The sequence below is a fragment of the Pollachius pollachius genome (genome assembly GCF_949987615.1).
Source record: "Pollachius pollachius genome assembly, chromosome: 19".
In the NCBI taxonomy this organism is placed as follows: Eukaryota; Metazoa; Chordata; class Actinopteri; order Gadiformes; family Gadidae; genus Pollachius; species Pollachius pollachius.
In genome coordinates, this window is record NC_136952.1 from 14484821 (window position 1) to 14510571 (window position 25751).

The 25751-nt window shown below is 45.2% G+C and overlaps 4 protein-coding genes across 5 annotated transcripts in view; 2 read left to right on the forward strand and 2 right to left on the reverse strand.

Moving 5' to 3' along the window:
- Positions 1–1172, reverse strand: part of rgs9b (regulator of G protein signaling 9b) — a gene marked incomplete at its 3' end in the record, with an annotated part of 11990 nt that extends 10818 nt beyond the window's left edge. Inside the window, exon 1 of the mRNA XM_079756668.1 lies at positions 1054–1172. Within this exon, the coding sequence (XP_079612794.1) occupies positions 1054–1122 (69 nt within the window). The 5' untranslated portion in view covers positions 1123–1172. The remainder of the gene's footprint in view (positions 1–1053) is intronic.
- Positions 1173–1721: 549 nt separating this feature from the next.
- On the forward strand, positions 1722–11012 carry LOC307090371 (guanine nucleotide-binding protein subunit alpha-13-like). Its single transcript, XM_079756989.1, has 5 exons — positions 1722–2050; positions 2663–2889; positions 7302–7352; positions 8362–8562; positions 8993–11012. Exons 1-5 carry the CDS (start codon positions 1768–1770, stop codon positions 9362–9364), a joined length of 1134 nt encoding a protein of 377 aa, XP_079613115.1. The 5' UTR covers positions 1722–1767; the 3' UTR covers positions 9365–11012.
- A 623-nt stretch (positions 11013–11635) lies between these two features.
- On the forward strand, positions 11636–15141 carry LOC307090329 (uncharacterized protein). Its single transcript, XM_079756920.1, has 5 exons — positions 11636–11835; positions 12171–13646; positions 13754–13864; positions 14467–14583; positions 14810–15141. Exons 1-5 carry the CDS (start codon positions 11823–11825, stop codon positions 14836–14838), a joined length of 1746 nt encoding a protein of 581 aa, XP_079613046.1. The 5' UTR covers positions 11636–11822; the 3' UTR covers positions 14839–15141.
- A 140-nt stretch (positions 15142–15281) lies between these two features.
- Positions 15282–25395, reverse strand: bicral (BICRA like chromatin remodeling complex associated protein). 2 transcript variants are annotated; one of them, XM_079756918.1, is made up of 12 exons: positions 25191–25395; positions 22622–22667; positions 22215–22257; positions 21927–21992; positions 20469–21710; positions 20325–20385; positions 20181–20227; positions 20004–20053; positions 19775–19920; positions 18989–19083; positions 18365–18467; positions 15282–18258 (listed from the first exon to the last, which is right to left on the reverse strand). In XM_079756918.1, exons 2-12 carry the CDS (start codon positions 22660–22662, stop codon positions 17786–17788), a joined length of 2367 nt encoding a protein of 788 aa, XP_079613044.1. In that variant the 5' UTR covers positions 22663–22667; positions 25191–25395; the 3' UTR covers positions 15282–17785. The 2 variants fall into 2 exon arrangements, with proteins under 2 accessions (XP_079613044.1, XP_079613045.1); XM_079756919.1 differs by lacking the exon at positions 25191–25395 and adding an exon at positions 22999–23045.
- Positions 25396–25751: the final 356 nt, after the last annotated feature.

A 25751-nucleotide genomic window follows, 5' to 3' on the forward strand; every position in this document is an offset into this window, starting at 1 on the left:
ACCTGTGTTCGTATGCTTGAGTGGGAGTGCCTGCTGTGTATGTGTGTCTGTGTGTTAGTGTGCTTGTGTGCATGTGCGCATGTGTGTGCTTGTGCCTGTGCGCACGTGCATTTGTGTGCGTGCCTGTGTCTGTGTGTGGGTGTGTTTGTGTGTGTCTCTGTGCCTGTGTGAACCTATATGAATGGGGCAGGTTAGGACCGACTTTCGGCCCATGTGTTTGAAGTGGCTTCCAGCTTTGAAGCCGCACAGAAGAGGCTCTCCAGGCCAGGCAAAGCCGACCTAGAGTGGGCCTTTAAAACTGGATGACCAGCACCCGTTGTGCTCCTGGAGATTGCTTCTCTCTGACCATTCCCCCGGACCTTCTCTTCTGCTATGAAGCAGAGCATGCTGTCCACTCTCTTCACACCACTATCCCAAACACGGCTATCGAAGTCGATCCATACATTGGTACAAAGAGTTGCTACGGTGATAGCTGCATGGGACGGCAATGTTGTTGTTTTGACGCTTCAGATTAAACTACTTGTTGAATAGCTTGGATTGTATTGTGGAGCTAGGGCTCTCCAACATGTTGTCCCTGGATGGATAATCCCTGTGTTGCCCAGCGCTGCAAGTGTTGATACTGATCCAGGTTAATGCTTATTAAACGGAATGACCTTATCACTGACTCATCAGCATGCAGCAGGCTACAATAAACAATAAAGATGATCGAAGTCAGATTTAAATTATGTTAAACTATGCAGCAATTCAAATGAAATATATCAATTAATTCCTTAGGTGTCAGTACTTTAGCTAGAATTTCTAACAACCAGGTTGTTGAGGCTGTTGTCCACGTTGTGTTTGTTTAACTGATACATTTATTCATCGTATCTATGACCGCTATCCTTAGATGTATTTTATTGTATTGGGCCAGCCTATGAGTTGCCACAGCTGTAACAACAACGCATTTCTAGCATCTTAATTCGCCATATAGGAAATGACCACCATAGAGATATTAGCATAAAAAAGGTGAAAACACCGCTTCTGTTGTAGGAGACACATAACGGTATTGCTTACCTTCTTCAGACATGCCATCCGTGGTCGGAACCTCTGCCCATGATCCCGTTCTGTGTTTCGGATTGTCATGTTTGTTTATTGTTGTCACGTTCCCAGACACACACATGCACACATACACCACACACACACACACTCACACACACAAACACACAAAGGTATGAGCGGCAAGTGTGCACTGTGCAATGTGGTGTGTGAAGACACTGGGGGAGAGGTGCGAGCAGGCAGCTCTTCATCTGATGCTGGGATTATAGGAGGGGGAACCCGCCAATCAGAGCCTTATTTTCTATTCCATCACACGATCAATTTCCCGCACCGCCGGGAGATGGCGACATTGCACTAAAACCTTTCAGAAATCATAAAAATGCGTTTATGCTGTCACAATAAAAGAAAAAAACGATCTGATTATATTCATACCCTATTAACGTGTTCACATTTGAAACACCATAATGAACCACTCAAATTAATACACCTTTTTGAAGTACAGTTTTCATTGTGGATTTGTTTAAACCACACACATCTGTCTCAACCACACACAACTATCTCGAAATACATATACAGAGAGGATTTGTACGCCTCAAATGAATCAGAAAGCCGAGCCATCATTACTTCCTGAGTTTAGGGAAGGGGCTTGGCTCTGTGTGCGCGCCGCCGTATTCCGTGCACGCGCCCCGTGGACGTCGTGCACTAATTTGTATCGATGAAGTTTGTGCGAACATGGCGGATTTCCTGCCGTCTAGATCCGTGTTAAAAGTTTGTTTGCCCGTCTGTCTTCTCAACAACAGCGAGGTAGAACAATTGCGAATATCAAAAGAGATCGACAAATGCATTTCCAGGGATAAAACGTACGTGAAGCGCCTGGTAAAGATCTTGCTACTGGGCGCTGGCGAGAGCGGCAAGTCGACTTTCCTCAAACAAATGCGGATCATCCATGGCCAGGACTTCGACCAGCAAGCCCGAGAAGAGTTCCGAGCTACCATTTACAGCAATGTTATCAAAGGTAATCAGCCCTTATGGTGGGAACACTCCGCCGCACCGGGTCTTAAAGTCCTATCTTATGTGTGTACTTTCCAACCTCCCGCGACAGGGGCCTAATTTTGTTGGGTGAGTTTAAGGGAAAGTGTCCCAGCAGCACATCTGTGTAGAAACGGAAAGGTCTTGTGCTGTGTTGGGTAATAAGACATAAACAGTCTCCATCTGCAGTCGGCACACCCATGTCGACGCGCGCGTGTGTGTGTGTGTATGTATGTGTATATTGTGAAGTGTGTGTGTGTGTGTGTGTGTGTGTGTGTGTGTGTGTGTATCTGTGAATCTATGTAGTTGTCCAATTATCCTTCTACTTTCCTCCTCCGGGAAGCTACTTTTTAAAACGATAGTTGTATACTCCCTCTCCGTAATTATTCTATGCGGACTGTAGCCCCACACACACACACAGAGACACACACTACACAAGATAATGGGTTTGTGTGGTGGTGTGTAGACTACTGCGTTGTATCCTCTATCTTGGCTTTCTCGTCTGTATTTTCCTGTTGATCACATATGTATGCACTCCACTGTCTGATCTGTGAGATAATGTGTGGCTCCCTCTCTGAAACCCTTCCTCTGAGTTTAGGCATACGGGTGTTGGTCGATGCCCGGGAGAAGCTTCATATCCCGTGGGGTGACCCTGAAAACAAAGAACACGGGGACATCATGATGGCCTTCGACACCAGGTCAGACATGATCGTCAATGGGCAGATGGAGAGGACGGTGTTCATGAAGTATCTGCCTTCCATCACGGCTCTGTGGACAGACAGTGGCATTCAGAACGCCTACGACCGTCGCAGGGAGTTTCAGTTGGTTAGTGGCTTTTGTCCTACACCTTTTTATAATGCATTACATCTCCCGCACCCATACCCATACTCTCACACACACACACACACACACGCATACTGTGGACAGTTGGAACCCTCCACCCTATCGATCTTAAGGAAATGGCTTTCAGTCGCTATGTAGACTCATTTCATGAGTACCTCCACACGGCCGCCCGGAGTTGTTACTCGCAGTGCCATGGCATTCTGTAATCCACCACTTCTTAGCTCGTCGTAAAAGGACCCTTTCATAGACATTAATCGTGAGTGGCAATGGTTCCGGGAGTTTAGCAGACTCAAAAAGTGGTGATTGTTTTCTCGATTATCCATCCATATGGATTTTGCTTTTAAACCGACAAATATGTGAAAGAGACGCCAATTGTGTTAGCTAAAAAGTTGAGATGATAGCACAATGTGTAGGAGATGAGGTAGAACAGTTAATGATTGTCAAATAAATAGGCTTTATTTATATTAAGTCCAGATATTTACAAAGGCAAGCGAACAACGAAACATGATAAGATCATGTCACAGAATAATTTTTTCTGTGACATGTTTTTCTCCTGGACAAATGTCTGTTTATAGAAGGGCCGATGGATGTTAATAACACCTTGTCCTGTTATTTAGGTAGGCAAATTGTTGTCCTCTTTTTAGCCAATGGGGTGGCAGGATAGTGTAAGTGCTGCAGGCATGGGCCGGGTTAACTCAAACATAGGCTGCCCTATCCCCTGGCTGAATCAGAGCTGGAGTTGCCGTGGTATCTAAACTGGCTTAGGGTTACCCCAATAGATGTGTCTGGAATTATATATCACAACTTCTGTTGTGAGTCATAAACGTATAGTGCTAACATTGGAATCTACCTTATTAACAGATTCTTGGTTTATTGTGGGTGAATTGAAAGTGAAACAGGTTGTTTTTTTTCTCCCTATTTGTAACCATTAGGTAATAGCGGGTTGTGAGCAAATGCCAAAGATGATACTTGTTTTGATCAACTTTGATTACATCTGAACAAACAGCCGTCTATGTGAAAGCTCACACGAGCCAATTCCACCAGGGAGACGCCATAGTGTCTGCCTTCCCAATATGCTCTGTCAATAATGGGGAGAGACTGCTGGCTCGTTGGAAAAACGGACAGTTCCTGAATTTTATGATGCATACTGCATTATACATTTTTCCAATACACTGCATTTACAAATGATCAATATATTGTCAGGTCGTGATGTACTGGAAGTTAATTAAAGTTGAATGATAGGCTTATACAAATGAACAGGGATTTTCATTGAAGAACAAAAGTAGAGAGTACAATTCCAAATGAAATATTTTTGCCTGCACTGACAACAGAATTGTCAGTGCAGGCATATGCAAGTTGTAGCTATATTTTTAGATGTGTTGAACACTATCAATATATGCAATATATATAACAATGCATACCATACAGCTACACTAAATCCTCATCCAGTTGGGCGAATAAATTCCATCGTTCCATTTTTCTGCTACACCGTGGTGTAATTTTTGAGGATTTTTTTTGGTAAATCCATTTGTGTCTTATCTAGAATCAGGTGGATGGAAACTCCATTACTCTCGATCTCTCTCGCTCTCTTCTGAGCCCCAAGCATGTGACTAAGTCGGCTTCCTGTTTACACCTCCGCTCGCGTCTGGTTTGTAAGAAGACGTCTTTCTGAGAGATCATCCACTCAGAAGGGCACGCCGGCGGTTGTAGAGGGGCCTTGATTTCCAAGTCATCTTTTCCTCAACGCTGTGATTTTTGAAAACGCTTCACAAAAAGTTTGGTTCTATACATAAATATGGTATGTGAGCTTAGTGAGGCTCAAACAGTGCATTGGAATGGTATTCCAGTCTTCTTCTCCTGGTCTTTGTATGTATACGTCTGGGGAGACCTGTGTTGTGGACCTGTGAGAGAAGCAGGTCCATAAAGCATGCAACATTATAGAAAACATGTATTTTTGCATAATTAGTTTCAATGCTGTTTTGACACACACACACACACACACAGGATTGTTGAGTGTGATCAGTGGTGGAATGTTGATCTGTAGTTAAACAGCTTTAGGTTACAAACACAACCATTGGCCTCCAAGACCGCAAAACTCCCAGGAAAAACACTCCCGCTGTCAGGGACGCACACACACACTCGTACAGCTGCACACACACGCAGCGCAGAACACACTATACCCCCACAGCCCTTTAGCATTGACTGGAATGTGGTTCCCCTTCTTCACTAAACAGTGAGACCCTCTGACTCCTTCTTGTCGGTTGGCTCTGTTTTGAGGTGTTTCCCTGAAGAGTGAGCTGTAGACTGTAAACAGAAGGTAAATCATCAGGTCAGACCCTATCGGCCACTTCACTGTGTTATGGTGAGGGGGGGGGCGAAGCCTCACCGTAACTCAGGGCCTCCGCACTAGAGTTAATACGGGGTCCTAGTGGTTCTGGACGGAGGTGTGGGAGAGGTTATTGAATGAGAGGATCTAGGGATGGGTGGTAGATCCGCTAACGTGTTTTGTTCTATGATGAGTCAATGATCGGGGGGGAGCGTTTCAGGAATGAGGAAAAGAGTTGACGTCTTCCTGTTCAGTTTGACGGATTCAGTATACAAGTTAAGAGTAAACTCGGAGTTGGCAAAGATGACCGCATTCCAAGTCAGTTTAATGTCAAAACCGGTCCCTTTCCTCCATTATATTCCAGATGTTGATGTCGCCCCTTGATTGGCTCTCTCTTCACGTTGCGAACATCCCTGTGAGGGTCTGCGTTCAGATGGATTGGATCAGGGTGGACTTGATAGAACCTGAATAACAGAAAGTAGAGGACATCCTCTACTTTCCATCGTGGTGATAAAGTTTCACATAATCCGTCATCCATCATTCCAACGTGAGCGCTCGGCTATTAATCTCCCGGATGACATTGTAGAAAAATAATGGGAGTAATTGTTTGTATTCTCTGGCATAGAGCTGACATTGCGACGGTACTCTGTGCTGTGGTAAAGGGCCATTGTCCAACAGAGATGACCACTTATACTTGGAAACAAACGCCTTTTTAGGCACCACATGAGTCAGACTCAAGTTTGCTCACAAGTTCATCCCATTGTGCCCCCAACAACTGGTTGTCCTCAACTACAAACCGGAGCTTGAAGCGGGCAGAAGGAAAACTCACATTAGTTTGCTCGACTCGGCTGAAGTCGTACAAAGTTCAGGGACAGAAAGTCTGAAACCGCACACACCTTCTACCTCCTCCACGATGTGAAAAGCGTGCTATATGCATCGACGGCGCCTGCACAGCGGCACCTGTCATCTCATGGAGAGGGTGAGAAGGCGACATGTCAAAGGTTTTGCTGGTGGGGGTTTCTACGGAGACACGTGCTGAACCAACACCCCCCCACCATCCCCCAATCGCAGTGACGACAGCCATAGCTGCTCTACTGGTTTCTGTTCTCCTTTTGTGTGGGGGATTTTTTCTCCTTCTCCTTTGTGAGGATTTCTAAATCCCGTCCCCAGAGTAGGATCAGAGTTTTTGAAGATTCTTCATATGTGCATATTTCCTCTAAGTACAAACGTACAGTTTCTCTGAAACTGTACGTTTTAGTGCTGACAGGGGGACCTGTCTCTGTTTTTCTGGCCTCTACTCAGAAGCGACGTATCGTGCTCCTCCCCAGTGTAAAAACACACACACACACACACACACACACACACACACACACACACACACACACACACACACACACACAGGCTTTTCCGGTTAGGTGACATCTAGGAAGATCAAAAGGTGAGGGCAGAGCTGTTGAGCAAAAATGGCCACACGGCCAGTTGCTTCACTAAGGGTAGTCCCAGCTGACGTTTTTTTGTATTTACCTGTTTTAACCACGAACATCCGTCCATTAATTTTTTACATTTTCAGCGCAAAGTGTCATTATAGACAGTGTTTTTTTAAACACACACACACACACACACACACACACACACACACACACACACACACACACACAGAGAAATGAAGGAATGCTTCCAAGTCTTAGTGCCTTCGTGTCTGGACTCGCACTCATAACTCAGGGATAGAATCGAAACAACATAGAGCAGACTCATGGCCACACTTTCCTATCATTCTACATCTGTGTTGTATCCACATTTACCCCCGGCATTCACTCAATATTCATCAACGTTTTCGGCATTGTTTGGCCACAGAAAAAGTCAGGGTCACGTCGACTTGAACTACCTACAGAAGAGACTCGTTTTTAGATAAGATTCACTTCCCTCACTGCCAACTCATGTTTAAGCAAACCATGATTAATGACATGTGAAACCGTGAACTATATGACATTGTTTTCTTTTTCCGGCGAAAAACATTGTATGGAATTCTCTAAAGAATATCTTTTTCTTTTGTGGTCTCTTTCTGCAGGGCGAGTCGGTGAAGTACTTCTTGGACAACGTGGAAAAGCTTGGGGAACCGGTAAGAACCGTGTTTTCATCCTACATCGCTGGGATGTCAATATTGTTACTGCCCATCTTTTTGTATGGGAAATTCCTGCTGGTCAAACGACTGGTGGCTCAAGAGCCTTCAGAGGCTGCGGGGGTGGTCATTGGCAGAGGAATATGCTGACTGATCAACTGACATGCCGTGAGAAGTTCTGGCTTCAGTTCCGGGTTCCACCATTTGGGGAAACGCAAACTGAAAGTAGTGCGACACGCGGTGGATCTGACACATATATCGAGGTGAATAAGCCAGTATCCTCTTTCTACTTATGAATAGGTGTCCCCAACCAGGACCTTGGTTGCACCGTTTTGTTACACATCTCAACGTGGGTTTTAATTCTCCCTCTCCTCTGCTTTGGTTGGTGTAGCAAAATGAGTTCATTTTTTTGGTTGTCATACCGCAGAGCCTTGACACCAATGGTACGGGTGCGGCGAGAAGCTCACAGCTCATCTGGTTGCTACCATGTGAGCAAAACTAGAGGGGAGACAACCCTGCATGGCAGATCGTTCCCCAACTCCCTCTCCTACTCTTCCAACAAGCTCTCGTCTAATAGAGGGCCGCTTGGGCCCGAATGGAGTCGTGTGCGCCAGGGCCCGAGCTGTCTGACCGGGGTCCAGTGAGGACAATGGGTCACCGGTTGGCACGGATCGAGCGATATAGTTATTCCATTTGTAGTGTTTGGTTTCACTTGCATTACAAATGGAGTCCCAGAGCCGAGAGTAATGGCGGATATTATCGGGTCACTCCTACTAATGGAGGAAAATGCAGTAACTCATTGTCATTTTTTGATTCACAAACTTTTCTTTTCGTTGTCTGTCGTGTATTTCATACTTATTTTCCTTTCTCTTTATTTCACTCTGTCTGTCCATCCCCAAGCCCCACCCCGCCGTCTCCCTTGCTTTGTTTTCCATTTCACACATTTATGCAAATCACTGGCCTAACGTCTCTCTCTCTCTCTCTCTCTCTGTCTCGCCCCTCCCCCCAGAGCTACGTGCCCACTCAGCAGGACATACTGCTGGCCCGCAAGCCTACCAAGGGGATCCACGAGTACGACTTTGATATCAAGAACGTGCCCTTTAAGATGGTGGACGTGGGCGGCCAGCGCTCGGAGCGGCGGCGCTGGTTCGAGTGCTTCGACTCTGTCACCTCCATCCTCTTCCTCGTCTCCTCATCTGAATACGACCAGGTGAGGGGGCCGTCCTACGCACACACACACACACACACACACCTTTGTTATCTAGGGTTCACACTAGGCGTGCTGTCCTAAGCTCGGCTTGTGAGATAACTGCCGAGTTAGTTGTTTGCTTTTGGAGGTAAAATGTGGGGGACTTGGAAGAGTAAGTAATCATTGTTTTATTTGGTTGTTTAAATTGCTGGTGTTTATAGCATTTAATTTAGCTTGTGTTTTTATTTGTTATCGTTTTTTGGCGGGAATTATTTTTTTCTTCTCCTTGCAACATTAAATTAGTCCTTTTTTCTTTTATGTCAAATGAAAAAAGCCTTCATTCATTCTTCGAACTATATTTTGAAATGGAATGGATATTTCCATTTCAAAGTAAATGGGTTGTCCTTTTGTGATAAATGTCCACCTTTAATCCGACCCCTGGTATCTGCAGGTGCTGATGGAGGACCGGCTAACCAACCGCCTCCGGGAGTCCCTCAACATCTTCGAGACCATCGTCAACAACCGCGTGTTCGTCAACGTGTCCATCATCCTCTTCCTCAACAAGACGGACCTCCTGGAGGAGAAGGTGAAGACGGTGGTCCTCAGGGACTACTTCCCCGACTATGCCGGGGTGGAGCACAGCCTGCGCGACGTGCAGGCCTTCATGGTGGAATGCTTCCGGGCCAAGCGCCGCGACGCCAACCAGAAGCCCCTCTACCACCACTTCACCACGGCCATCAACACCGAGAACATCCGCCTGGTGTTCCGCGACGTCAAGGACACCATACTGCACGACAATCTGAAGCAGTTGATGCTGCAATGACCTCTCCCCCACCCGCTCCCTAGCCCCTTGCCACTCGCCCCTCACCTGTCGCCTTAACACGTCTCCTCCCGCCTGTAGGTGGTGGTGTAGTGATCATTTTCCTGTCCTCCGTCCAGGAAGAGGAGCTAGGAAAGACCGGCCTCACAGAGGAATTTGCTGTTCCTCTAATTTCCTCCGTACCCCCTCTTGTTTTAGTTTTTTCGTAAACTGTGGTTTTAACTTGTGTCTCCAAAAGGTTCTTCCCCCTCCTCCTCCCCCTCCCTGGGTGGTGGAGGTGGTGGCCGGGCCGGAGCGGGGTTCCGGTGTTGTGTGTTGGGGGGCAGAGTGGGGAACTTGAGTGACTGGCTGACGACAACAACAGCAACGCGGAGTCCATGCCCGACCGGAACTTACCCAGCCGCCCTAACCGCCAGGCTGCCCCAGATCCTACCGACCCCCCCACCCCCTCCCCCGGGAGAGGATCGAACCCAGAATGAGTTCCACATACAGTCTGAACAGGCGCCTTTATACACTGTTTAACAAACCACACGCATTTGTGACCGCGGGGAGCACGTGCTTGGTGTTTCTGCATGGCTTGTCCTCATTAAACCCAATTCGTTCTAGGTAGCTCTAATTTTGCAATACTTTTTTTGTTTTATTACAAAAAAGTATAACAAAGCCACACAGGGCAAATAAACAGCCATAATGCAGTGGCCAGTGGGGCCACCACACTGCTTTTTCTCAGGTTTGAATTGAAACCACTGTTTGTGATAATGTCTTAGTTTTGTTAGTAGCTTTTTGTTCAGTTTAATCTTATCCTAATCTGGGTGTCTTAAGTGTCATGGTTCTGCCAGTACTGTACAGTAGTTGTTTCTGGTTTCATTGTAAACCATCGTAACCCTGACCCAAAACGTGGCCCATCCCTGCGAAACACCGTTCTCCCTCTTCAGTTGGTGGCCTTAAGGAACGGAAAGATCGTCCCCTGTTTGCCTGAGAGATGAATGTCTTTGTTAATATTTGTACAGAAAATTTCAACTGCTACTTGTAGAATATACTGTAACCCATTTTGTTTTAGCACATAACCTGTGTTGTGAATTAACGTTTTGGCTTAAAAAGAAATTCAGTTTTCAAGGTATTTCTCCCAAAAAGAAAGCTTTGCTTTTTCCGTTACAAATATATCCATACGATAAACCTTAGACAAAAAAAGTAATTGAAGGTTATTCAGATCATGAGCCACTGCATCGTATTTGTGAGGCCACTCTATAAGAGAACTGCGGATGCTGCAAGAAGCCTGTACTAAGGTCACTCTCTTCACCCTATTCTTATTCCACTGTCCGTTCACGTACATTGAAGTTTTCACCCTGAAATGGCACTGCTGTATACTTAACTGTGCTTCCTGTCCTTACCATGTACATACTGTAATCTGTCGCCGTGTAAATACATTTTGAGTTCTTTCTTCCTCCTTATGTAAATGGTTGTAGAAATAGTGCATTTAATTTGCTGTTCTAAATGCATCTTAAATCACTGCATTTCCAATGAAGATAATCTTTGATTTAGCTGTTAATTGATTATAGTGTTTGTTTTGTTGTCGTCACAGAAACGTGTTATGCTCAGTGTCTAGTCTTGTGCCACTGTAACCGTATCAATAAAACACACTTTTCTAATGGAATGAATGAATCCATCCCTTACTGAATGTGTCTTTGTCTTAATACGTGAGCACACATAGGATTTGTTTTTGCATTAAGAGAAAATAAGGTAGGGTTAAATAGCAGTAGGCCTACAGCTAAGATGAATTAATGTTAGACCCAATCATAGAAATAGAACAAACAGAGTGCACTGCAATCATGGAATTATTTGCAGTCATACAAGACTCCAAAAATGATTCACTATTACACATTCAACACGCCTCTATGGAGTGGGATAGTGGAATGTCAGCATTCATATAATAGTAATATGTCTACATACATTCTGAATGTAATAACTGGTATTACTGTGTATTTCCGCCGATCTTACGTTCATAGCGAACGGGGAAGTGGGCGTGGTCATCGTCTACACACTCCTTATAATATATCCAAGTACAATATAATATATCGTATAATTACAATGTCGCCACTCGCTTGTCACGGGAAGCGTTTAACACTTATTTGTAACACATTTGTTGGCCATATTTCTTTTTTTTTATTCAGGCCATCTACGTTACCACCCAAGGGGTCCTTTTTTACAGTGTTACGCGATAAACACAATGAGTTACACATAAAACTGTACTACTCTTCTACACGTGTTGAGCACTTTTCTAAACACAATAATAATAATACGGCAAGCTATCTACTTCGTTATTGTGATTTTCACTTAGTCTTATTGTGACAAGTTTCGCAACTTATCAAGGTCGTTCGTGCGTGTGCGTTGGCTGGGTTGAAATATTCTGAAAGTTGTAAAATATGTAGAATTGGTATTTTCTGTGTTTGCAGACACTTGCAAGATGAGCACGACAGGTGAGTGTGGCCAAACCAGTTGGAGGACAGGGTGTTGAATGTCACGCATGTGTACTCAAACATATACCTGTCCCTCAGGGCAGGTAGTCTATTTATAAAATGTGGCCGTTTTTTGTTGTAAACTTTGTTTGTGCTTTGTATTATTCTTTGGGGAATATATATTTATTTCAGAAAGTGATTGTTGGGAAATAGTTTTGAGCTATAGTAAGACTTATGTATATTAGCCATGAAACAAACGTTGGTCAGAAAGTTGGTGTCTAAATGTAAGAATCTCTAATCTTAAAGATTTGCACTAAACACTGATATAATACTTTAATTTGTTGTGTTGCGGGCAGGTGTGTGCCCATACTGTGGCAAAACATTCAAAAGACTGAAAGGCCACCTGCCCCACTGCAAGGCCAAAGAGCTCTCTGAACCATCGCAAACCCAACATGACCGCACTGCGAGCAAGGACACATTGTCCAAACCTCCTTCTACGTCTTCTACGGCAACTTCATTTCCATCAGATAAAGCAAGAAAGAGCACGCCCAGCAAGGAGTCGCAGATGAAGGTTCTCCTGTCAACGAAGAATGATAAAGATTCAAGGTTGGATTCTTTGCCTCCATCAACACCATTAAAGACTGAATATAACCAATCACATTTGCTGATGCCATCGCCAGTCAGATCGCCAGTACCATCTGTTTCACAGCCAACGTCGTCCAAGAAGAAGACACAGAGTCTGGCTGATCAGATTAAGATGGCTACCTTAACCTCTTCTATCTCCCCATCTGGTCCCTTGCCCTCTCCTTCTAAACCGAGCAACACTTCCAGTGCTCTGAAACAGACTGCCACGTCTAAACAGGTTACAAAGGGGCCACTGAAGCAAGCACAATCCAAACCCCAACCTATCCAATCAGACCAGCCCCCTGCTGCATGTAGGCCAGTAGCAGACACCGTCAACTCTGCAGCGTTGTTATCAACCAGGAGGCAAGAAGCTGGAGAAAAACATCCAGCTCGTCTTGCTCCTGAAACCCAACTCGGAGGTGCCCCAAAAACGAAGGAGATGAGCAGCCGATCGCCTCTGACAAATCGAATGTCCGGCCTCTCCGATGAGAGAATCCCGTTGGATGGTGTCCTGGGAACCACTCAGACCCCCACCGAGTTTTGGGAGGATGGGGGATTACAGAATGTAGATAGAACTCATAGCAGGGCAACTCTCCAGAATGTGAAGGACACCTTGAGGAGATCGAAGGGCATCGGCCAGCCAGGGAAGCTGAGCTTACTGGACCATATCCAAAGCTCTTTGACGACCAGAGACTGGCGATCTGTTGAAACTGAAGTCAGAGGCCCACTTGATGTGAGTCAAGATCAGACTGGTATTCAGGCACCGCTTAGAAATGCAAATGGCATTGGGCCGTTGTTAACATACACTTCTCCATCAAACCAGTTACCGGACACCAGTCCTCAAGGTAGGCAACTGTCGCCTGTTGAAAGACTTGCTGCATTTCCCCCTGAAAAGGAGGGCTTTATACCGGCCGGAACCACCTACCTGTCACCACCTGCCCTCCAGGGCCCCGCCCTGCAGTCCTCTCCGCCGAGTACAGCGGGTCTGATTCAGCGATACGAGATGGCACTCCTCCCCACCTCTTCATCAGTAACCCGGCCCGTGGAAGCAACGCCAGCACGTGCTAATACCTCATCCACGACTCAGTTTCCATCCGGCCCCCTAAACCTCTCTGTCGACAAGGAGTCAGGGGGAGTGAAGGGCAGAATTAGAACAAAGGACCCAGAAGTCATCATCAGAAATTTGAAATTGAAGAATGCAATTGAGGGTTAGTATGACAAGGCTAATGGAAGTTAGATGTGTGTGAGTATAATACGTTGTAATACAAGGCTGAGAAAGAGCATTCAACTAACACCTGGCCTGATGGTGTTGCAGGTAACCTGGCCGGCCGCCGACTTGGACAGGTGCGCCTGGGTGAGTTGCCCTTGTGGCTGGCCATCAACGCCCCCAGCCGGCCCCGGGGAGCGGTGGAAGCCCTGCACAGAGGTCAGCACACATCCCATCACACAGTCAGAACCCAAATCACACACTATGCAAAGAGGTCAGCACACATCCCATCACATCCAGAACCCAAATCACACACTATGCAAAGAGGTCAGCACACATCCCATCACATCCAGAACCCAAATCACACACTATGCAAAGAGGTCAGCACACATCCCATCACATCCAGAACCCAAATCACACACTATGCAAAGAGGTCAGAAAACATCCCATTACATCCAGAACCCAAATCACACACCATACAAAGAGGTCAGAACACATCCCATCACATGGAGAACCCAAATCACACACCATACAAAGAGGTCAGAACACATCCCATCACATGGAGAACCCAAATCACACGCTATGCAAAGAGGTCAGAACACATCCCATCACATTGAGAACCCAAATTACACGCTATGCAAAGAGGTCAGAACACATCCCATCACATTGAGAACACATCAAACACTATGCAAAGCAGTCAGCACACACCCCATGACATCCAGAACCCAAAAGACACACTACATGTTGCAGGGATCAGCTGTGCCCAGTTCTTGTTCCTTCTCTTGTCGCTTCATTTCCTTGTTCATCTACTGGCATTTCAGGGTGGCTGCGGTACTACCGGAGGTACATTGATGTGAGGAAAGGCGGGATTGGAGGAGTGAGCATGCTGCTGGCCGGCTACTGTGTCCTCAGCTACGCTTGGAGTTACCCCCATATAAGTAAGTGCTTGATGTTTGTCTTTTTAGAGAGTGTTACTTCAACGACAAATTCTTTAAGCAACCAGGGATTAGTGAGCAAGAGCTGATGGGGAGTGGCTGCATGCAAGCCTAGTGTCATAGCGTCTATTAATAATAATAATGGTGCCCACTGAAGGATACAACTGCAGTGTAATATTTCAGCTGACTCACCGTGTATAAATAACAGTGTGGGCTCGTTCTCTTGCAGAGAGTGACCGTTGGAGGAAGTACCATTAATCTGGGCCAAGTGTTTGAAGAAGTAGTGTGGCTGGAGGGAAGTGAAGCTAGATACTGTTACTATACACGGCACCCGCCGAGATGGTCATAACAAAGTGTGCAGAATTTTGGTTTTTGTTATTTAAAAGGAACTTTGAAGAAGTTATGCAAAAACCCATTTACCCATGTCTTTTTGGTTAATTCTTTATGAAATAGGCACTTGAACTGTTTGTAGCGTTCAACGTTGCTCTCTGTAAGGACCACTAGGTGTCACCGTTGGATCTGCTTTACTAAAACCAAAGAGCTTGTCAAATGTCCTTCCTACATTTCTTTATAAATGGGCAAAAAGTAACTGCCCAAACTTGGAAATGGCATATGAAATATATTTATTTTGTGAAATTACTACAATGAAAATAACATGTTGAATAAAGCTAGTTTAAAATGCTTGAAAAGAAACTTTAGCGTTTTTATGTTTGTATTCAAAATCAATTTATTATCGACTTTCTTTGTTGTTGTAGTGAACACATATTAGCTACAAATGAAGAACAGACAGTCCTTTTTAAATGATTTCCTGACAAAACTTCTTAGGCAACTTAATAAAAAATAACTTCAATTTCTATTTTTTGACATTTTTTTCTCCTTACAAAAATTATAAATATTTTGTTTCACTTTTCCTTTTTATACAAAACAAATTTACAAATCAAGTGAGACATACAAAAAAAACAGCAGTGACCATAGAGACAAGGATTTAAAAGAAGCGAAATAACCTTTTGGAACGGATCGGTAAAGCCCAGTACAATCCAAGGCCCACAGACACCCATGTTCACTGTTTGACCCCCTTTTCTCCCCACTATTCATTGTTAGAGAGAACTAATTCATTTTCATTAAACTACAGCGACGCAATTCATTAGGTTACCATTTTAGGAGTAAATTCAGCTAATGAATTGTGGTTAAAAAAATAATGAATGTGATTGGTCATCTGTCTCTGGGGGGTGTGGTCTAGGGGGGCTCCAATGGCTGTTGGCACTCAACACTCATCGGAAGGTCTTTTAGTCTGCTCCCATTCACCGGACAGGAGCATGTTTTACACACACACCAGTGGACAATGAGCTGTACTATGCAGGAGTCAAAAGGAGCATTTAGAAAACAGCTTTGATCTGCAACGTGGTCCCCGTGGCAACTGGAAAAAAAATCCACTCCTTGTTCAACGCATGCTTCCTTCAAGTCATGTATCTGTTATCCAATATCAAAATGCATACATAAATAGGACTGAAATTAAAAATTTGAATCCGAATAAGATTTACTTTTTACAATAAAACCTACACCTAAAACTCTTTGGCCCAAAACAATTGTTTGTTCACGCTTTGGGCAACGAACAAACCAACAAAATGCTGTTTGGGAATGTCGACGGTTCCACTGCCCCCCTTTTTTTGTCAAACTGAATTCCCACATCTGCTGTCACCAGTACATGGAGACAAAAAATAACCCCTCAAACAAGGCCTGACTGTCTCCAATTCATTTTGGTTGAGCTGCGAGAGAGAGAGAGTGAGGGAGAGAGACTATGGACTTGGATCATCCGTGGTGGCTAACACAGAAGTGTGAAAAAAAGAATAAAGATGAACTAGGCTCTGTATGCAGATGAACAATCACATACAACAAGGGGGCAACACACTCACATAACTGGATGTGTGTGAGTATACAGAAGATAAATACATAGCAACCGGAAGAAGGCAAATCAAACGTACATACAATCAATCAACCAATGAACCTTCAGGGAACCACTGAACAAATTACCGTCATTAGCATTTACACAATGCTGAAATGCGGAAACAAACCATTTAATACACTGTTGGAGTCTCATTGTAACCAAAACTAAGAGGGATGAAGGGGTAGGGTGTCCACGTGTAACATGTTCCTCAATCTGAGGCTGTAGCACCCCTGAGACACACTCACAGCACATAGCTGATTGTAGTGGGAATGTGTCCTTGTGGAGATGCGTATACCTTTATGGTACAAAAGAAAAATGCCAAATAAATGGAAATTCTAAAGGACGAAGAGAGAAATGAAGCAACAAATGAAGGGGTCTAATTCTTACTGGTGTTTCACATGTGGTTCATAGTGGGTTTGGTATTACCAGGGGTGGTAGGCTGGAGAGAAGGAGGGGCTCAAGGAACGATTGATTTCCAGATCTGCTCTGTTCAGTTCCTGCCATTCACCACTTCATCTGATGATTGTGAAACTGAGGCTGAGCTTGCCTGGGTCGACAAAACAGCCTTATTTCAATGCTGGCACTGCAGATCAATTTTGGGGTGATCCATCTAAACACTGCCATGAAAAATAGGTAATCTGTGGGCGGAGTGAAGGTTTTCTTGTTTGTAATGTCGAGTGCAAGAGTGAAAAAAACAAATCCTACTTTTGAACAAGGCTTCTTCATGTAAACGTTATTTTGTAAAAGATCGACGAGAACTTCTTAGGCACAAAGTCATTATTCCATCTATCCCTATCCTCTTAGCATAGCTAGTTGGGTGCTGGCACAACTAGTGAAGACGTGTATGGGGAAGAAAGGGCTACTCTAGGTGACCAGGAATCTTGATTCTTTAAAGATTCAAATTATTTGTTGATATTTCCCCTTTTAAACCCATAGATCTCGAAAGCTTCCCCTTTATTCTAAGTCTGAGTGCATCGAGGTGGTTCTTACTGGCACCAGATGAATTCACAGATTCACTACAACCCTCTACAAAAGCCTGCAGTTAACTGAAAACAACAGAAAAGCCTGCTACATTAGATAATAGGGTTTTTCATTGCAAGTTCACTTTTTTGCTATTTCCTTAAAAAAGTGTCGCTCACTCAGTCATGTCGCCGGTTTTACCGCCAAAAAAACATTTTGGGACTATAAAGTGACAAAGAAAAGTTAAAACAGAACCACACTGAGACCCACGGGGGGGTGGATTTCGGAAACGCGCCAATCTTAACATTCCAGAATGCTGTTGACGGCCGCCTCCAGCACAGAGTCCGTGTCGGGGGGCGAGGGGGACTGCTGGTGGGGGTACTGGGTGGGATTGGAGGGCTGGTACTGGGTGGGCCCAGCAGGCGTGTCTCCCACCGCGGCGGAGGAGGGGTTAGCGCGGGGATAATGACTCGTGGCATTCAGGCTGTCGTTGCTGGGGGCGCTGGCCCCGTAGTGCTGCTGCTGCTGGGTCCGTTTCATGTCCGCCACGCTCCTGCCCTCCAGGTGCGGCGGCGGCGCCAGAGGGGGCCCGCCGACCCCTCCGCTCCCCCCGCCGGGGTCTCCGTACCCCGGCTGACGGTCTGTCCTGTAAGGGGACTGGGTGGAGTCTCTACCCGTCTGTCTCCAAACGGGACTGGACGGGGACAGAGAGGGGCAGGGTTCCGGGACGGCGCTGGCCCGCGTTCCGCAGCAGAAGTCCTCAAAGAATCCGTCTGAAGACAAACCAAGAGCAGTGATTTATGACCTATCATTTGGAATTACATTAATAGAAAGAAACCCAGTAGCCAAGCCAAGGTTGGTTCTTGCGGTCTTCCTCACCTGGGTCCACGAGCACCATGCGTTTGTCCTGCGTCAGATAGGTGCGCTCTTCTTGGTTGAAGGTCCTGTCAATCATCACCATTTCCGACGAGGGACACGTACGCTGCAGGAAAAGGGCAATCGTATTTACCATCTGCTAGTCTCACCAATCAGCCTTCAGATATACGTCTACAGTCTTTGAACTTTCAAAGAAGAAAATAAATTACTCCTTGGCAAATTCTTGGGAATTGAAATCCGACTACACACTCACTTAACCTGATTTTCAAGTTCAAGACTCTTGCAATAATCTTCTACAGCACTATCACCGTTGTGCTGCCACAGCCGATCGTGTCTTATTAAAATATGCCATCGAGGCAAGCTAAAATAATGTAGTTGAATAGATATACATTTGATAAAATCGTCTTCTGAAACATCAATGTTGTCTTTCTGGAATGAGTTTCTCTCAGAGTACAGACAGATAAATCCACAACAAAACTTGCTTCCGGCCCAGACTCTGTATGGTCTCAACCAAGATTTAACTACAGAGGTTTAGCAACAGCATGGTTGAACATTAACCATTCCATATGCATGATATCAATAAGTTTTAGAAGAGAAAGTGTTAATGTTTATTAGGTTTGCACCCACCTCCGCCTCCACCATTAATAGTCGTCTGTATTTGTTCACCATGACGTGAGTTCTCTTTAGTACCTGAGTGGCCACAGTCTCAAATTCCTCATCCACTGTACAGAAACAAGACAAACAATGATTACAAAAGATTTAAGATGTCGGCAATGGATAATTGAAGCCCTCTAGTTTATAGTACTGCAATAGTAATGCTAGACCTTTAGGGCTCTGCTACGGATTTCTACATTTCAGGTGTAGCTGGCCATTCTGATCAAACACATTTGAAACAGGGTGTATTTCTGGATTTCCACCATGTTCTTGCTAGCAACCTTCCGGGTTCAATTTTGCAATTTTTCTTTGTGAAAGGATTTACTTGGTTAAACAAAAAGACACTAAGCAACACCACTGATATGATGACTCAGCAAGAATAGACATTGTAAACCGAGCTGAAATCTATGTGGTCAAATATTTGACAGACGGAAATCAAATGCAAACCCAGGAAACTCCCCTTCTGGCCACACAATGATACTTATAATTAAACTACTAATCTGACTGAGGCTAAGACAGGCAAACCCCAAGTTACAGATATCTTGATGAATCCCTTTAACAGCACGTGTGTTTGAACTATAAGCAATACATGCTGACATTCGCCGAAAGGCCCATCCCTTTAAACAACTTATTTCAAACTAGCTTTCCTCATTGGTCTGGGTGAATGCTTAAAGGCCTCCCATGTCAAGGAGAGGGAAAGGATTGTGAAAACATTGTGCTGCAGGGGAACGGAAAGAGCAGTGAATAAGTCAGGTGTACCCTGGGAGAACTCATGGATGCTGGGCGGAGTCCCCTGGAACACGTGGTAGGGGAGGAGCCTGTGCAACGCGTCGTCCAATGAAGTGTAGCGCCGGAGGTCCGGGGTATCGACGCCAGCGTGGTCGTTCCTCAGATGCTGAATAACCCTGGGATTACAAGTGCGACGGTGAGTGTAGGAAGCTAGCCAGGACAATTGACATAGTCGTAAAGGAAATGTTAATGGTCTTACATTCCTCCTTTGCTAAGTGGTGGAAAAGCAGGCCTTTTCTGTGCATTGACCTTCAACAAAGAAATCACAAATCATTTAAACAGAAAAATCTTCAAGAATCATACTTGCACTAGGATGATTTGAAATGGTTCCAAACAGATTGGTTCACGCCAAGAGTAGGAAGGGCAGGCTGAGTACCTGTACGTTTAGCGTTGAATCTTGGCTTGTCATCATGGTATTCACAGCTAGGGTCACAAAAACAATAGGATCAGCTTTATAAGGACCAGCTGAAAGTATATCATTTATACAACATGGAGAAACCAACACATAAAGTAATGTTACCATGGAGGTTGAGCAGCTTTGGCTGTCGAGGATCCTGTTTGAGGCCAGGTGATTGGGAATCCTGGACAAAAGAGATGGTACGATTAGACCAACGATAGAATAGAAAGAGAGGAATAGAACAGAACAAAGTACTTTGGATTTTACCTGTCTGTATTCTAGTTGGTCATTAATAGTACCATCAGTACCGGGCAAATGGGACAGAGCAGTGCCGCTGGGCGTCTGGGTCACCAGGAGGCGATGTACAGAGCCAGCTGACACTTGACCTCCGACCTCAGTCGTCGGCGGGCCGACCAGGGTTAGCCTTGCTGAAGTAGACGACGATTGCACTGTGTTGGTGTCCGTGAAACTTGTCCACGTTTGAGTCACCGCACCTCCTACGTGACCAGTGCTAACCTGATTCACAATAAGGTGGCCGCCGGGGGTGGCCGTGAAGTTCTGTCCGGTTACTATCTGCACTGTGTTCTGATTGGATATGAGTGTGTTCCCGTCGGACGGGCCGGAGTTCGAGTTGGAAGGAGCAAGCGACAGAGAGCTAGGCAGTAAGAACTGCCCGCTTGGGATGTTGGTTTGGCCCTGCGTTTGCTGCTGAGGAGAGTGCACCACAATGGAGCCATTGGCTGTGTAATGTGCTCCCGAACCAGCAGCATTGGCGTTCACTATGCTAGCCATGGTGCTGGGAGTGCTCTGAAGACCCAGGCTGTACACAGTCTGGGTCCCAGCTGCGAGGGGTTTGGGCTGGATCGGTCTGACAATAGTCTGGGCCCCACCTGGGCCTCTCTGGATGATAATGTTTTGCATGGGGATATTCTTGAAAGGCAAGCCCACCTGCCCCTGAGTCGGGGCAAACACTTGCCCCCCTGCCGTGGCCCCTGCAGGGGCCCCCTGCCTCAGCACGATCTGGGGTGATCGGTCCAGACTGCTGAGGGTCATCACCCCGCCGCCGCCGCTGCTGAAGGAGCCCAACACCTGGATGTGCTGGGCCGAACCGTTGGGCAACTGGGACACCCCTTGAATGAACTGGTTGGCGGGGAACACAGACGTGGTGGTGGGGGCCGACCCCAGCTCCCCCCCGTAGCCCCCAGAGACCAGCTGGGAGGGGAAGGGAGCGGCGGCCGGCGCCTGGACCGGGGAGGGCGCCGGCTGGGAGTCCAGCAGGGCCTCCTGAGCCAGCGTCTGCTCCGTGATGTCCGCCTCCATGAGGGACTTCTGGAGGATGTCGAAGGGCTGGTCCTCTCCCCCGAGGTCCACGGCCCCGGGGGAGCGGCCGGGGCCGAGCTCCTCCTCGATGAACGACAGGCTGCTGGAGAGCTGCAGGCCTTCTCCCGCGCCCTGGCCAAACTCGCCCATGGCGGAGGAGTCATCTTTGATGCCAGCGTTCGAGCCGGCCTACATTTTTGGTTGCAAAACAAACACATTTAAGTACCAGTATTTGAATGTAATAAAATTTGACATATTTTGTATTACATTACATACAAAGACATTTTAAAACTTTAACAAGTGTGAATGAGATCCAGTGTCATTGAATGTTCTGGACTATATAACATTTGGTTATTTTATCCTGAACATTCAGTCAGGTAATGGAGGAAAGGAAAGCAAACTCACAGTGTTGCCAGCGAAGAAAGAACCATCCGATCCGTAGGCTGCATTCGTCACGTCATCCTCTTCAATCTGTAGGGAAATAAACAAGTATTAACTCTCAATTCCACTGTAATACTATGCCAATGATATCTATGGTGTTCTTTAAGGCACATTGATCAGCTATGCAATTCAGGGGTCAAACTGAATTAATTTAGCTTCTTTAGTGTCAGGTATTAATGCTGTATAAGCTTGTAATCAGCACCCTGAGTGTCGTGCACACTTTATAATTGAGGAGTACGATGATATACTTACAGACTTGCAGCCATGAAGATAGTCGTTCAATGCATCCACATCTCTGTGATTGTGAAAAGGGAAGGATACCAAGTTTTAGAGTAACAAGTAATTGCTAAATGAACTGGTAATTGCATGCAACGAATCGCAGGCAATTACATTAGTTTAATAGCTTTGATTAATGAATGCAATGGAATAATTCAACTTGTGCTTGTTAGCACATGTGTTATGTATTGTTATTGCCAATTTTCCCATCTGGGTTTATTCATGGCAACATGATGTACTAGGGAAAAGCCGTGCGAATGACAGTATAGGAAAGAATGACCAAAGTCTTAAATCAAGTAGTGAAATATTCTGACCATATCCTTAAGAATGGGATTATCCCCCACATGCAACAAATGGAGCGAGTATTCTAATGTCTTCTTTACCCTATAATATCCAGAAGACGGCGGTCGTCCTCATCATCCATGACACCTACGAGGTGAGGTGAAGCGGGTGTGATGGGGCAGGCATAGAAAGGAAAGAAGACCGCAATAGTTACATGAGATGTGCACAAAAATGATGTGGTCAGGAAAGGGGTTAAAATGGAACGAACAACTAGATCGCTGCTGATACATGACTAACAAATGAAGTGGGTTATACAAGGTCACATGTTAAAGGCTGAATGCTATCATATCAATGCTATTCTAGAAGTGGACGTGTTTAGCCTAGTGTGATGCTTGTGATTTTAGACGAGGCCTTTTACTTTTAACCTGCATGCCAATCTTTGGTGTGGTTTGTGACAGTTTGTGACGCATCCACTCACAGTATTCTGGCAGGGAGCATGGAATCAGTCATTGAACACCCTTTATTTCCTGTAGTGGTTCAGGGTTGCAAGATGTGGTTGAAGTTTGACATGTAGAGTGGATGAGTGATGGGAGGGGTTGGGGAGGTGTGGGACAATAGTGACAATAGTGAGTAGTAGAGGGTGGGAGGGAGAGATAGGATAAGAACAGTATTGTATATAATCCTCTACTAGAGCCAAGCACAGACACGCATCTCCCCTCCCCCCTAGCCTCCTCCATCCAGGGATTGGTCATTTCCGCTGTCAATTACAGCACTATAGAATAGTTATCCAAGCTTCATCAACCCCCTGCTTCTTTTAGCCCACTGCTTGTGTGCTTGAATTCTATGTTGCCTTCTTATTCAAAAAAGGGCTGCCTGTATAGGCATTCAAGTATTTAGCAGCTGTAAGGATGTCTTTGAGACTTGGCCCTCACAGACTGGAAATGTCAAATAAAAATGTAGGCCAGGCTTTATGTAATGGGCAGTTCAAAAGATGGATCATCAAAAATATCCTCATTATTATATTTGAATTAATTGGGAACATAGTTATATGTATTCTTTAATCTGTACGCACTACAAAATAAGAGTTGCTGCCACTGTGTTATGTGAAAGTGACAGCACCCTTGCTACAAAATGGCTGTTAGCCTCTCCTGGGTTTCCTTAATGGCTGAACACGTTTGGCCACCATCTTTAGTTATAGTGGAACAAAGAACGGCATAGCTGCTATATTAAACATTGATATGCGAGTGGGTAAATACACGAAATATGCCATACAAAAGACGGTCGCACGGAAATGCTTTTCGTTCAAAAAGGTGTGAATAGAAATTGAAAAAAGGCGAGTAGTCAGCCTGTCGTGGGCCGTGTATTATTTGTCCTTAAAATAAACATCCTTCTGAACGTAGACGAGGTAGGGTTTTAAAGAAAATAAACCTTTAAATATGATTTATACCTAACCAAAAAAATGAAGCGAAACGATTGAAAGAATACACTTTATTTCAGAAAACAGCTACATTGGTAATAACTGGTAAGGCGTGAAAATAATAATAAACCTCCCCATATTGTGTAACGTTAATGAAACAGATGGATATTATATGACCACGTAATATATATATATATATCCATGTAATCACGATTTGTGACTCGGAAAGTAATATTTGAATCCACGGTCACACATTAGATATGTAAGGTAAGTATAAAAAGTAGGCTTTAGTTGTAGTAGTGCCTCGTAGTGTACGCACTAACATAAAATGTAGATACAAAATGATCCATTTCTTACACAAGTCGTCTAAAATAGGACGACCTTAGAGAAAGGGGAAACATTTAAATCGGGAAACTAAGGTTAAAATAACAGCATAAACACGCCCTAGCATTATGCTACGAGGACTACCAAGCTAAGGGCTGAAAACGCCCCGGACACTCCCGCAGTGTCCGCACACCGACGTTAACTTCGCCAAAAGCCAGCAAATGTACAGCTTGCGTATTTTATCTCCAAAAATAGACTGAATCGACAGAATGATAATCGCATTCAAGCAGCACAAACGCCTATCCTCCATCCCCTGGCCGCCGCCTGGCGCTGACGTGCTCGCTTTTCTGCTGGGGAGGCTCTCGTTTGTCTCCTATTTAACTCGTCTGCCAGCATGCAAAACGTCACATTTCTCTAGATTTTGGCGAAGCGGACGCATTTCATCCTCGGGACGTTTGGAGATCGCCGTGTGTTCGTCGAGTGGCTGTCAGCCCGGGATGTTTTTGACTCGCCGACCCCGGCCTGTCGCGGTTAGCTAGCAGCCCGGTGGCGTCGCCCCGGCGGAGGACGGCGGCGGCTCGAATTCGTCGACAATGTTAACGGACTAAATCTAGTCCAGCCATAAATATTTATCTCGATTAGCATAACATAAAGACGACGGAAAGAGGCAAACCCTTTACCCATGTCTCACTCCTCTTGAAACCCAATATCTCCATTTGGCAACTTTTAATTTGCTCCCCCCTCCTTCTCCTCCTCCTTCTCCCTCTCCCACTCATATATTGTCTCCCTGTCCTTGTTCTGTCTCGGATAGATTCTCCTCGCGGCTCAAACTCTCTTCCCTCCCTGAAGGAAGGGAGGAAGGAGGTTGTGTGTGTTTTTTCCTTGAAATTTTTATCACAAAATTATAATACACTCAAAGGGAAACTCACCGTCATGAAAAAGCAGTGCCTTGTCAACGGGGTTTCCTCGCCATCACCGCACGGGTGGTTGGGGTAATGCACAGAACAAGGCAGCCCAAAGCACCCCACAGTCATAACGATGGAGCTTCAGCACGATTAAAGAGCGAAATACTGGATTTATAAACGAGGGTTACCCTAATATCCCCAATGTTACAGAACGAGGAATTATTTTGGCCTATCGCTTGACTCTGATAAATATTACGATAATATTATTAAACGTGCGCAGTGGTAACAGCAGGGGGCGGTCCTGCGATCTATGTGCCACACCTTGACGTTGTACAGGTAGCCCTACCTATAAATGGTAGTTATAGAGATGAATCCACAACATCACCAAACATAAGACCTTAAATTAATATTAATGCTGAGGCATTGCATTCATGCGTCCTATTTGGAACAATACCGTCATTTTCAATAAGCGTGTGTTCATGTATATTTTCTTTTAAGGAATAAATTAAACATATTGATAAGAGATAATGTACTAGAATTATAATGAAGACCCTCTTTTGTAAATGCCATTTACACTTTGACGCA

Bases quoted from the DNA above. Each gene is read 5' to 3' on its own strand.
- LOC307090371 (XM_079756989.1), top strand. From the start codon at position 1,768: ATGGCGGATTTCCTGCCGTCTAGATCCGTGTTAAAAGTTTGTTTGCCC. The intron at 2,890-7,301 runs GTTAGTGGCTTT...CTCTTTCTGCAG, and splicing joins GTCGCAGGGAGTTTCAGTTG to GGCGAGTCGGTGAAGTACTT. The intron at 8,563-8,992 runs GTGAGGGGGCCG...TGGTATCTGCAG, and splicing joins CCTCATCTGAATACGACCAG to GTGCTGATGGAGGACCGGCT.
- LOC307090329 (XM_079756920.1), top strand. The intron at 13,647-13,753 runs GTTAGTATGACA...ATGGTGTTGCAG, and splicing joins ATTGAAGAATGCAATTGAGG to GTAACCTGGCCGGCCGCCGA. The intron at 14,584-14,809 runs GTAAGTGCTTGA...GTTCTCTTGCAG, and splicing joins TTGGAGTTACCCCCATATAA to AGAGTGACCGTTGGAGGAAG.
- bicral (XM_079756918.1), bottom strand. From the start codon at position 22,662: ATGGATGATGAGGACGACCGCCGTCTTCTGGATATTATAGG. The intron at 19,921-20,003 runs GTAAGACCATTA...TTGTAATCCCAG, and splicing joins CCACTTAGCAAAGGAGGAAT to GGTTATTCAGCATCTGAGGA. The intron at 19,084-19,774 runs GTACACCTGACT...GTTTCTGTACAG, and splicing joins CATCCATGAGTTCTCCCAGG to TGGATGAGGAATTTGAGACT.